Here is a 12,816-nt window from a genome sequence, read left to right on the forward strand (position 1 = left end):
TTTTTATTGTTTCTGGTCTCGATTGAGAATTATTAATGGCACTGGAAAAAATCAGTCGCAACGCCGAAATTAGATTTTTTTTTTTTTCTTGACGATGCCCGTGTAAATAGTTTTTCTATTTGAGTTACGAATTTAAATGTAGTTAATGCATGTGACGGACAAAACAAATACTGAATACGGTTATTTACTTGGGAGTGATAATTACTCTAAATTATCATTTCAAATATAAAACAAGGACTCCATGTTAGGTAGCGCAAAATGTTTGTTATTTAAGTCTAGAGCATTAATATCTGCAAAAAACTTATTCTAGAGAACGAAATTTTCATAAGGGTAAAAATTAGAAATATATCGCTTTTGGTTATTCTTGTATTTCATTTTTTGACGTAAAAGTCTATTATGTAGTCAGGTTTTAGATATGGAATAAACATGCGATTTTTTAAGTAATTTAAATACTAAAACAGTATTGCTGAACAGAAAAATATTGATATAGTCGGTACGATTTGTGATGGCATAGTCGGCAATAAAATGCCAGACAGAATAAAATAGATGGCTTCCACGTATACTTCAATAGGTCAGAACATTTAAAAAAATATACTATACCGTATAAAATATAATTTCCCATAAAATTATTTAGATCAGGACCAAGATTGGAACGACTCCTACCAGAAAATGATTCTTCGTCTACATTAATAATAAATGGTGGTAAAATCTGTTCATAGATATAAGAAAGTGACTAACTGATACGAATTAAGGAAAGACTCGGACAAGCTGTAAGAATGAAATATGGCCGAACAGGTCCGTACTTTGCTTAGAATTTAATTATTTGAGGTTTTGTGAGGAAAGAGACTAAACAATATTTATTTATTTATGTATGTATTTATGTTTAAATCCAAAATAAAGTTACAAATTGTTTTTATTACCTACTTAAATTACTTAAAATTATTCACATAATATATCAGTATCACTATCGATATCATCGCCTGTTCTAATTATTATTTGTTCTATATTATTTGCAATATGAATATACGATTGTTCTGCTTTTTCTATATGTGTAACAGAATTTGCCCAACTTTGTGGAGGGATGTTAAAAACTTCGGTTTCTATGAGTTTGAGGACATTGGTGTTAACACGGGGAAAAACATTGTTACGACGAATGATAGATTTCAGTTGGTGCCAAACGTGTTCAAATATGCATAATTATCACAGACGTATTGCTTTTGTCGGTTCAAACTTTGTAGAACCTCAATTTATTGCTTTTTGGTATAATCTTCGTGAAAATAAATGCCGTTATTATACATGTAATTTTGGATTGTTGCTTTTGTGTCACATGAGGAAGGGGTTTTAGTCAACTGTCTACTGTGATAACTTGCATTGTCCATTACAATGACGCTATTGGGAAGAATGTTTGGAATTAGTTTGTTTTTAAACCAACTTTCAAATAAATCAGCGGTGGTGTCTTCATGGTAATCCAGCGAAGAATCTTTAATATTTTACGCAGGCAGAGAAAGTGCATTTGGAATCCAACCATCTTTAGAGCCAGCCTTCAAAATAGTTATTCTTTTACCTCTTTTTGATGGCGCGTTTGTTTTACATTTATCAGTTGAGTCAACCCACGCTGTATTACACACGAAATAAGAATGATTACTAATAAACTTAAACTAAGTAGTATACCAAACCAAAGAATATTAAACACAGGTAGGTATAAAATTATTTTCTATTACGGACCACAAATTTACCTGAATTTAAATTCCGAAACTTTAGGTAATAATCTTTTGCATTGTATGTTAATGACCACCTTTGGATAATCCCATTCAAAAGCAATTGGTCACTTTCTTATATCTATGAACAGACTATACCGTTATGTCAAGTATGTTCTCTTTTTCCCAATATTCGTTATCCAGTTTTCTTTGATAACTGTCAGCTGCTTTCCAAACAGATACTTCTGCAGTATCATCGGGCCTTGCCTGACTTACAATATATAAGAGACAGGCAGTTATCGTCGCTATATCCGCGAAACGCACCGATTTAGAAGTCTCCATTTTTCTCAACTACGCCCGATCATTCGTAAATAAGGTTTGTCGTGAATTGGAAGCATCTCTTGGCGATGTACAAACTGTTGCCTAAACCCAAAACAAATGAGGATCGTTCGGACACTGCGCAAGAGGCAACATGTGCAAGGGATCTTTCTCGAAATACTTTCAAAGTCCACGAGGGCATCTCTCTGAGGGTCTAATCCGTCGAGTTGTCCACGAAGACCTCCGCTACAAGTCCTACGATATGCACAGGCATAAACTCGAGATCAGAGACAAGACACAATATTGGTTGGCCAACAATTTTTATGACCACATCACCCCAAAGTTATGGCCACCTAGCTCCTCAGATCTTAATCCCCTTGATTATTACGTATTTGGCGCAGTTGAGCGAGGGACCAATAAGCATCCCCATTATCCTATTTCATCGCTGAAGAAGCATGAAGAAATTTGCCGCTAAAGGGATTTTATTGAATAATTATATAGTCTAAGAGTCAACTCAGGTTAAGGTAAATATCCTAGGCACCCTGTATTCAAATACAAGTCTGACTGAGATAATCATTTTCAAGGAAATAGTCCCTAATCCCTTCACCCTGCGTCCTTACATGGTCTTTCACGTATTCCTTTTCCCAAAAGTTTTCGGTTAAAATTTTTTTAGGCAACGACTTCGTATTTGAGCGTTGAGTGTCCATATTTCATTTCCGTAACACAAGACAGACTTTACCATTTTATACTTGTACTAGAAATAGTACTGTCCTAATATGTTTCAGAAGGTGCCATTGTTACAATTAAAAACCGCTGGGAGACGAGATACCACGTTTGACTAAAATGTATATAAATCTTGTCATTGTCTAATTCTTTTTATACAAATCCAAAAAACAAATTGTTAACGTGGATTTTTTTTATTTGTAATTTATTTGTTGCAGGTCATGCGATATATGGTATTTATAATACCTTGCCTGCTTGTTCTACAGCCAATTTGTTGCGAGATGAGTTATATTATGGACGGGTTCAAAGAAAACACAACCACAGTCCCCTACCAGTGTGACACATTTACCCACGAGGAAGATTATGAGGTTCACTGTTACGGGAAGTATTTGACTGAAATCCCGAGAACTTTGAACACATCTCTCAATAAGCTAATTATTACGGATTCCGATTTAAAATTTCTCACGCGAAACTCCTTCCAAGCATATGCAAACAAATTGCAAGATGTGTAAGTGGTATTTGCTTAAATGTATTCCCAATTAATCACATATAACATCTCCAAGGGCGAACGCTTTTTAACTGTGAAAACAAGAAACTGCCGGTTACGGAAAAACCATCTTAATAATAATGCCCTTGTTGGTAATCTTGGTGCTGCTATGCAGTCCAAACTTGATAAAACTTAGAAAAAATTAATTGCTACAACCATATCAACCTGTTGTGTTCGTTTTGATGTTGTTCTAAACCTATTGTTATTAATTTTTTATTTGCAGGACTTTATCAGGTCTTCGCTATATTAGAGTGATCGAGGAAGGAGCGTTTGCTAACATTCCGAATTTACGCACAATGTAAGCAATTATTACACAATGTTTTCCAAGTTTTGTAATTTTGTTTTTTTTTTTAGTTACATATACAATGCTCCAGAGTTAAAATTTTTACACGGACTGTTGAAAGACGTTACTTCTACAAATTTTAAAACTTTGTAAGTAACTTAATTTAAGAAATCTGATAGACTAATTTTTGTGTCACATAAGATAACTTCGTTTTGTGTGAGAAATTTTTGAAAAGCAGCTGGTTAAGTGTTGTTTTTTCGACAAATTTGATACAATTCGCACTTGAACCTGTCGTGCTTATCGTATGACGAACTAATTACGAGCAGTTGTTTTTATTTTTGAAAGCCAATAAATGAACTGAATTTTCAAATCTAATTGTGCACCCCTATATATATTGCTGTCTATTGATACGCCACATGTCGTAATAATATTTGCTTTTTTTTTAAACGTCATTCTTCAAAAGTTTGACAACAGACAATACGATGGATGACACACGAAAATTAGGGAACTAATTATGTATTTATGTTCCAGGAGAATTGTAAACACTGGACTACATGATGTTCCGGACTTTATTCATTTGCCTCCAGAAAACACGATGTTTTTGCTGTAAGTACTTCTTGATTGATTGAATTATATTTACATCCATCCACATATATATTAAGGGAATTTAATTGGCATGGACAATGATTAAAAAAAATAACAACGAAAAACAACTTCAAAAGTAAATTACATCGTATAACATAAAAAAATTCTAATTTGGACTTAAAAAATGACATAATTTCTAGGTACTATAGATACTTGAATTTTGAAAATGAATATAACAATTAATTATATACCTAAAAAATACATACAATACACACAGAAAATGGGTTACAGTTTTTTATTCTTTCCTGATGTTTTTCGCGTTTTATTAAAATTGTAAAATTTTAAACAAAATGTTGTATTTTATGAAATTCAATTTTATTACTTTTTAAATAAAAAAACAGTACAACCTAATAGTAATAATAATAAATATTAATAAAAGTATAACAAGTTTGATAAACACCACTTTAGTGACGAGTACGGGGGACAAGTGAACAAGTTTATCAACGTGTTGCAGTATACTTTTTCTACGAGCTAGAGCAAAACAGCACAAATACATTCACTGAGCGAAATGTCACGTTACGATCAGAACTGATAAACGTTAAAATACCATCCGTGTCTAAAATATATCAAAAGTATTTCATAACTCCCAAGCGCTGACTAAAGTAGCGGAAATCTCTCAAGTGACTGGTGACCGTATGTAAAGAAGCTGACACCTTCTACATACTCGATCGGTTCATATTTTCGAATAGGAAGTAGAAAATAAATAGAATATACCGCTGGCCTTATTTTTCACTCCTTCGGTCTTGTTTCAGGGACTTGGATCACAATAAAATAGAAAAACTTGAATCAAACTCGATTAAAGTATCAGCTCTCCAGGTGTAAGTAAATTTAATACGGTTGCGATTAATTTTTTCTCTAATTCATTTTTCTTCAACTTCCGGCTTATAAAAAATGGTAACAAGAATTTGGTTTAGAATTATGAAATAAAATGAAGACCTTTTTAGTTGTTTAACCAATTTAACAATTTATTTTAAACAACTAACCGTAAATTTAATTAAACGTATGGGCTTAATAAATGTACATCGCATTTTGTAGGACAATCAATTTCAACAGTATTGTAAAAATTGAAGATTACGCTTTTAACGGATCTCAAATAGGAAGGCTGTAAGTTAAACGTAATGAAAAACGCAGATAATGCTATTTTGCTTTTCTTGCTTTAGACATATTCGTGCTAATCCTAAACTCACCGAATTAGGAGATAACGCTTTCAGTGGAATGCAAAATCTTCGGGAGCTGTAAGTAATGATAATATAGATCTTAAATATTTACAAATAAGCTGCACAAACTAACCAGAATTATTTGTTTTAAATGTGCATTTTTGTTTTATGTGCGTATTTTAGGGATTTGTCTCAAACCTCTATAAAGAATTTGCCGTACGTAGGCCTAGAAGCTATCGAGACGCTTAAAATATTGGACACTCCTTCTCTCCAAACGGTTCCAAGTCTCTATGATTTGTCAGTAAGTATACCCAATGTCCGTTAAATGTTTTCACTAAACAATATACTTGTATAATAAGCTGCATTCTTATTCCTGATCAGAAGTTGTTGTTGTAGGGTTTAAGAGTAGCTAAGTTGACTCATCACTTCCACTGCTGCGCGTTTAAGTATCCTCAACAACACAGTCCATCTAAGCATGCCGCATACCAAGAGACCATGCAACAATTTTGCATGCAAGCCAAAGTAAACGATTTTAAAAAAAGAAAAAGGTCGACGGACTACACAAATTAGTAAGTAGTTTTAAAAGAAGATTATATAAAGTAGAGATTTAGAAGGTGAAAGTAAAGTGTTAGAAGTGAGAGTAATTTTAAAAGAAGTATATACAGTCAGTAGTGTGTCACTAGTATAGTGGCAGTTTTTAAGCTCCAAGTTTTATTTTCGGTTGTTATGGAATGTAGTAATAGTTACTGAGGTGAAGGTTTCCAAAATCTAAAATAATACTCAGGTAATCAATTAATTTAGTATTAAATTAAACATAGGACCCGTTTCCAGTTTAACCAAGTACAATGTTTTATAAAGAGTGACCATAATAAATTTACTTAATTATTTATTATAAGAATGAATTACTGGGAAATATTCTAATGTATGTTGCAGCAAATTTACTCAAGGAGAAAATGACCGAAATTTGACAAATTTCACTTCGCCGTTAATATCCAGTACACTTCAAGCTATATACAATAGAGTTCACGAAAAACAAGTTAAAGAGTTAGCCATTACTCCACTGCGGGGACAATTTATTGGACACCAAAAACCCAGAGAAGAAGATAGCTTGGTTGATGAAGACGTAGGAGTTTTTCATTCACAACCAACCAAAATTAACAAAACCGCCATTGACATATTTTGTGGAAATATTACCTTCAGGTTAGCAGCATTCTTTCAGAAACAGTGTGACCAAGGGAAACGAAAAACGACACTGTATCTCATTCTTATAATAAATAACAATATATCGTTTAGAAAGTCAAGTTTATAAACAAAGTTTTTTTTATTTTATCTTATCTTTTTAGCATTTTTAGTTTGTTTCGCTTTAACGAAAGAGCTATATTACAATTTTAACAGGAAAAAGTGAAATCTTAAAAAATAAAGTTAAAAATTTAGTTTTTCTCTTTCTAAACAACATATTGTTAGTTACTTTTACCACAGTATGTTACGGTTCTGAATTTCCCTTGCAGAAAACCTTTGATAATTCCGAACGTAATTACAAACAAATAAAAATTCAAATACAATCAACGAAGGTTTATTTCTTGTACACAATGCAAAAAAATGTATTGAAAATTAAAAATAAAAACCGTTAAAAGTCAAAAATATCAATATCCTAATATTTTGGCACAATCTCATTCCTCACCCAACTTCAACCAGTAGTAGATGTGCAATTTCCTATTTTCTGAACTGAACAGTTTTAATTTTTTCATACCTGTTTTGGCTTCAACCAAGTATTTCTATTAACTTTCTCAATAATTGTTTCCGCCCATATCTTCTTTTTGCCACATTCGCTAAGCAAAAAAGAATTTTATATAAATTCTTATTTTCTTGACCACGCCACTAATAAAACAAACTGTCGAAGAATTGAATTTAGTCTGCGTAAAACTTAACTGAACTTAAAATTAATTTCTTAGAATATAAGAAAGTAGCTATTTACACACCACTAGTCACGATACACACTACCAATAATTTATATAACCCCTCTGTTTATATTTGTTGACTATTTTTATTTCCGCCCTTCTCACGGTTTACCTTTTCGACTGACTGGTTAGTGTGCTGCGCTCGTATTAAACACAGCATTTTCCAGCATATACCCGAGTCGTCACATTACATTACGTTACCATTTTAGTTTAGGTGTAGGGAGCTAATGGGAAACTTATTCTGATTTTTAACTTCGAAAGATTGTGTAAAAAAAATATATATTCAGTTGCCAGCTCTAGCGGTTTTCTATTTTCAATTTTCAGTACATGTTTTTAATAACAATAACAAATAAAAATAGTAGACTTTTTTCGGGTTGCTCAGTCTTCTAGGGTTGTGTGGTAGAGCACGCTGTTTAAAACGAACTGTGTGATTTAAAAGTAATTCATTTCTTGTATATTTTGGTTTCACCTTTTCAACGTTAACCAATTGCAAATACTGTTTCTCCCTGCTTTATTATTTTACATTGATTCTAGGTTGTTTTAGAAAACAAAACGTAAATTGCATTCCGGAACCGAACGACCTGAATCCATGCGAAGATATTATGGGTTTTACTTGGTTGAGAAACGCCGTATGGCTGGTTGTAATATTAGCTGTGGTTGGTAACGTTGCAGTGGTGGCAGTGATAATGCTAAGCAAAACCGAAATAAACGTTTCTAGGTTTCTCGTTTGCAATTTAGCATTTGCCGATTTTTGTATGGGACTTTATCTGTTGCTTATCGGAAGTATGGACTATCATTCGGTTGGAGAGTATTTTAACTTCGCTTATAACTGGCAGTATGGTAAGAATAAGTTTTTCGGAATACATGAAATAATAAGTTCATTTACTTAGTTTAAAACTGCGTGCTTTCTCTAGTGCTTATCAAAAAAATTAGGCAAGATTTTGTAACGATTTTATCTCTAATAACAATATATGATAACCATACTATAAATTATAAAACGTCTTGTTGCCGTAAACTAGCATTGTATCGATTTTCTACGTCAGTGTCAAGTGATATTTCTAACTATAATTCTTCTTTTTGTTATCATAATAGAACACTTTTAGAGAATGTACGGCTTTCAGGAAAAATTAATTTAGAATATTTTTGTATTGATTTGGCGATGATGTAAAAATAATATTTATTTTCTAATATTTATTAGTTGATTGATGAAATGTTTCATCAAACTTATTGACAAAAAAATTAATGAAACCAAAACAGTGCTTTCTATAGTGTTAAAGATCTGGTTGGTGGGGAAAATGTTCCCTCGTAAGCAACTAGCACATACTCGCTTACTAAGACAGTCGTAATTCTGAAAAAATTCTTTTTATGTTTAACTTGCCATAAAATGCATTAGTTAGAGGAATTTCAAAATACGTTTTAATTCCCGACTTATCTACGATAACGCACTTTTTATTTCGGAATCCTATCGAATCGGTAAAAAGCGAAATTTTTAAACCACCCTGTATAACAAGTCTCTTATCCAAAAATAATCAGAAAAGAGGACGGAGGAGTACCCCATTTAAAATATCAAATGTTTAACCTATCATCCACTGTAAATCAGTCTATATAAATGTTTCGCTTAATTTGAAAACTTGTAGGAGGCACGCATTCTCACATAGACTCTGCACGGATGCAAATAATACTGCTTTTTCAAAAATCCAACAATTTTCACAATAGTTTCTTCCAGCTAATTGTTCATCTTTTAGTTTTCTCTTCAACCCTTTCATTTAACTCTTTTTGAACCTGAACCTCATAAGAAAAACTATTTTTATTTGATATGTCATGCATTCCTATATTTTCAATCTGGTTTTACTATATAACAACTAGATATATAGAAGCCATGCCTAATGTTGATAATTGCTAATAATAAATATTAAGATAAGCTATTTAATATGTGCGTAATAAGACCTAGCGGCGTTCAACAACCAACATGGCCATTGACAGATGGTCAATTCCACAGTTTTCAGTTTAGATGTTGCATTTTTATGGTTAAATACTTTTTTGAATATATCTAGGTCTCGTTAAATATTCTGGACAAAAAAGTAATGTGGGGTAAAATTTGAAGGGCTTGTGCGAAAGCTCATTTTAATCTATACGTAAGAGGACCACTATGTTATCTAATAACTATATCGATAATCGATAATTTTTACAGGCATTCTGTAAAATATACTATGATATAGATATATTGGAAAGAAAGTGTCAAATTAATATACACCGATTGTGAAATTTTTGGTAAAAACTGGTAAAGATATCAAAAAATCACCTCAATTTGCTCTTTATTTGTACTACATAGATTTTATTGATGTTACAAACTATAGAAATAAATAGTTCTTCGAATTTCGAATGTCCTACCATTTATTACATAATTATTAGGATAATATTCGCCCTCTGCTAACTTGCAATTGTATTGTAGGTATCGGTTGTCAATTTGCCGGATTTTTGACAGTTTTTGCTGGTCATTTGTCAATATTTACCCTGACTATTGTCACCATGGAGAGATGGTTTGCAATCAAATACGCTATAGATTTGACGAAGAGGATAAGGCTAAAAACTGCTATTAAAATTATGTTTTGTGGATGGATCTACTCTATTTTAATGGCTAGCTTTCCGCTTTTGGGCATTAGCAACTATAGCAGCACCAGGTATGAAAGTCGATTCTTATAAACTGTGTCCATGTTCAAAAAGCTCAATTGGAGATTCAGAAAACAATAAAAGCTACAAATTATTTTTATCCTTAATAAAGTTGATAGGTTTTTGTCTCTTAATTTTAACGTTTTCATTTTCATTGCCTTTTTTCTCCGCTGTATTTTCTTGCAACTTGCAAAGATAAAATATATTCGTAGGTATTATAGTAATTGAAGTACTATCTGCAAAATAACCAACATTATTTTAAACTAAAATTATTTGAAATGATTGGATACAGCGAAGAATCTGGCAAATAGCCGAAATAATGTAATGTGCGTTCAATTTATAATTATTTATCTTGATAACATTTTAATTGGCTGTAACTTTTTTGTTATTAGAAATATCAGGGTAAACAAAAAAATAAAATGTAGGGTTACTAGAGCAGTTTTTTTCAAGTGACATATAAAACAAAACACTATCAATTTTCTTACACAATTACCTACATCTTATTTTTTTAAATGGTACATCCTGTATATTATGTATGTGTTTAATAGAATATCTTATTTCGATTACAATGATTTAATACATGTTTTCGACGAATCGGAAAAATAGGAAATTTTTATATAATTTCAAAGAGTGCCCTGACTGACAAACATTTGATATATTAGTAAACAACTTTGGTGGTTGAAATATTGTCTAAGTCATTATTGTTGAAATAGTTTTTCGCGAATTTTGCATCTGTGAAAGGAGTGATATGCTTCAAGTATACTTTTTGAATAATAAAACTGCAACCGTAGCTCCTCATCAGTATATTTGATTTTATCCAGAGCGCCGAAATCCTTCAAAACAGATATTTCCAAGGCTGGCAAAGAAATTTGCAGAAAACGGTAACGTAAGTGCTAAAAAGGTATGCCAGAATCATAATGTTCTAAATGAAGAAAATAAGGCAAACATATATAAGAGACAGTCCACTCAGTTTTGAAAGAATACAAATATTATGCGTATAAATTTCGTAAAACTCAAAAACTAAATGCACAACAATGTTAAAGGAAGATGTTGTTTTGTTGGATTTTTTTAAATAGCCATAATGAGAATAACAATGTTTTGAAAAACATTTTATGGACTAATGAAGGTTCATTCACGACAAGAAAGTGTTACGCGGAAATACGCGAAATTGGTATTTAAATAATCCTAGGCAAATACACGAAATAAAAACCCAGGGGTACCAATCAATTAATGTATGATTATTAATGATGATATTTATAGATCAAAAGTTAACTGGTGATCATTATTTGCAATTCTTTGAGCACCAAATAGAACAATATATAGAAGATTTACCCCTAAATATATCAGAGCTGATTATATGGCAGCAATGTCGTGGAACCTCGGCAAGGGATTTCAGAGGCAATCAATCTGTTAGGAGACAATCCGGAAATGCAAGACATAAAATTAGAATGTATGAGAGATGTGTTCAGGAAAATGGTGGTCACATAAAGCAGTATTCAGAAAAGTTAAAGAATTTTTTGCTTTAGTGTGTCTTTTCATTTTTGGTGTTCTTGTTCTACTTTAATTTGTAAATAATTATTTTCACTGCAGTCAGTCACGGCGCTCTTTGAAATTATATAAAAATTTCCTATTTTTGCCGATTTGTCAAAAACAAGTGTACTAAAATATAAAGTGCGTTACATCATTGTAATCGGAATAAAATATTCTATTAAACACATGTATAATATACAGGGTGTTCTATTTAAAACAATATGATGTAGGGTTTTTATTTATCTTAGTATCCCTAAAAACAAAAAACTTACAGCCTATTAAAATGTTATCAAGATAAATTGAACACACGGTTCATACTGACGCAAATTAATTTATTAGAATGTTCCTTTTTTTTCTCCACTACGTATTAGCAATTCTTATTTTTTCTCATCTTTCTTTATCTTATCTTTTTAAAATCTAAGTAAAATTAAAATATCTCTCGAAATTTAATAGATCTTATACTAAGTAAGGGTTATAATTTAAAACGGTTCACCAAAAAATGTTTTTCTGGACGCTGTTGAATTTTATGTATCTAGATTTCCAATATTTTATCTTTTTTAAGTTTAAGATTATAATCAATATCTATTACTTCGAATTACGATTTAATTTTAAGAATTATTTAAGCTTTTGGCATTTTTTATGTCTTCATGTATTATGTCATTTGAAGTTTTTAATGAGTTTTTTGATTTGTAGCATTTGTCTTCCTATGGAAGTGAAATCAGTATTAGACAAAGCTTATCTATACAGCATATTGCTGATCAACGGCATTTCTTTGGGAATAATCGTATTTTGCTATGCACAAATTTACTTCAGTTTGGGCTACGAAACACGCAGGGCGAGTCAAAAGGGCGAAATGACTATAGCCAAAAAAATGGCTCTCCTTATATTTATCGATTTTGCCACTTACGCACCGATAGCGTTTTTCGGAATGTGCGCGCTGGTTGGGTTCCCTCTGATTAATATTACCAAATCGAAGATATTACTGGTATTCTTTTACCCTCTTAACGCGTGTGCTAATCCGTATCTGTACGCGCTTACGACGTCGCAGTACAGGAAAGATTTATGCTTGATTGTGTCCAGGTGAGTCGTTTTAATGAATTTACACAGCGAAGGGACGAAATATTTTCTAACCAGGTGGGGCTTTTGCAAGAAAAAAGCGCAGAAATATAGTTTGACGGACCATAATTCCGGTGGTAAAGCGCCAGCGTTATTGGGTCATTCGGAAATTAGTCATTGCCACAACTGCAGAGATAATCACAACGGGGACCTCGCCAGTACTTTTTTATAA

General features: G+C 32.0%; 2 protein-coding genes across 4 annotated transcripts in view; both read left to right on the forward strand.

Moving 5' to 3' along the window:
* The window catches only part of LOC132698753 (lutropin-choriogonadotropic hormone receptor-like), a 30,330-nt gene extending 20,418 nt beyond the window's left edge, over nucleotides 1–9,912 (forward strand). Inside the window, exons 2-14 of one of the 3 annotated variants that reach the window (XM_060664987.1) lie at nucleotides 2,957–3,246; nucleotides 3,509–3,583; nucleotides 3,640–3,717; nucleotides 4,100–4,174; nucleotides 4,966–5,031; nucleotides 5,249–5,317; nucleotides 5,374–5,448; nucleotides 5,554–5,671; nucleotides 5,767–5,939; nucleotides 6,304–6,570; nucleotides 7,873–7,984; nucleotides 8,047–8,168; nucleotides 9,781–9,912. In XM_060664987.1, coding sequence (XP_060520970.1) covers nucleotides 2,960–3,246; nucleotides 3,509–3,583; nucleotides 3,640–3,717; nucleotides 4,100–4,174; nucleotides 4,966–5,031; nucleotides 5,249–5,317; nucleotides 5,374–5,448; nucleotides 5,554–5,671; nucleotides 5,767–5,939; nucleotides 6,304–6,570; nucleotides 7,873–7,984; nucleotides 8,047–8,145 — 1,494 coding nt within the window. In that variant the 5' untranslated portion in view covers nucleotides 2,957–2,959 and the 3' untranslated portion in view covers nucleotides 8,146–8,168; nucleotides 9,781–9,912. Of the gene's footprint in view, nucleotides 1–2,956; nucleotides 3,247–3,508; nucleotides 3,584–3,639; nucleotides 3,718–4,099; nucleotides 4,175–4,965; nucleotides 5,032–5,248; nucleotides 5,318–5,373; nucleotides 5,449–5,553; nucleotides 5,672–5,766; nucleotides 5,940–6,303; nucleotides 6,571–7,862; nucleotides 7,989–8,046; nucleotides 8,169–9,780 lie in introns of those variants that run through there. The other 2 variants (XM_060664994.1, XM_060665003.1) reach the window with 2 other exon arrangements.
* LOC132708239 (lutropin-choriogonadotropic hormone receptor-like) lies at nucleotides 9,858–12,816 on the forward strand. Its single transcript, XM_060680419.1, has 3 exons — nucleotides 9,858–10,009; nucleotides 12,222–12,608; nucleotides 12,663–12,816. Exons 1-3 carry the CDS (start codon nucleotides 9,858–9,860, stop codon nucleotides 12,814–12,816), a joined length of 693 nt encoding a protein of 230 aa, XP_060536402.1.

Source organism: Cylas formicarius, unplaced genomic scaffold (assembly GCF_029955315.1).
Source record: "Cylas formicarius isolate icCylForm1 unplaced genomic scaffold, icCylForm1.1 PGA_scaffold_10__41_contigs__length_53128322, whole genome shotgun sequence".
Lineage (NCBI taxonomy): Eukaryota > Metazoa > Arthropoda > Insecta > Coleoptera > Brentidae > Cylas > Cylas formicarius.

Excerpts from the sequence above, each read along its gene's own strand:
- LOC132708239 (XM_060680419.1), top strand. The coding sequence starts at position 9,858 with ATGGAGAGATGGTTTGCAATCAAATACGCTATAGATTTGACGAAGAGG. Across the intron at positions 10,010-12,221 it reads AGCAACTATAGCAGCACCAG|CATTTGTCTTCCTATGGAAG; the intron begins GTATGAAAGTCG and ends TTTGATTTGTAG. Across the intron at positions 12,609-12,662 it reads TTATGCTTGATTGTGTCCAG|GTGGGGCTTTTGCAAGAAAA; the intron begins GTGAGTCGTTTT and ends TTTTCTAACCAG.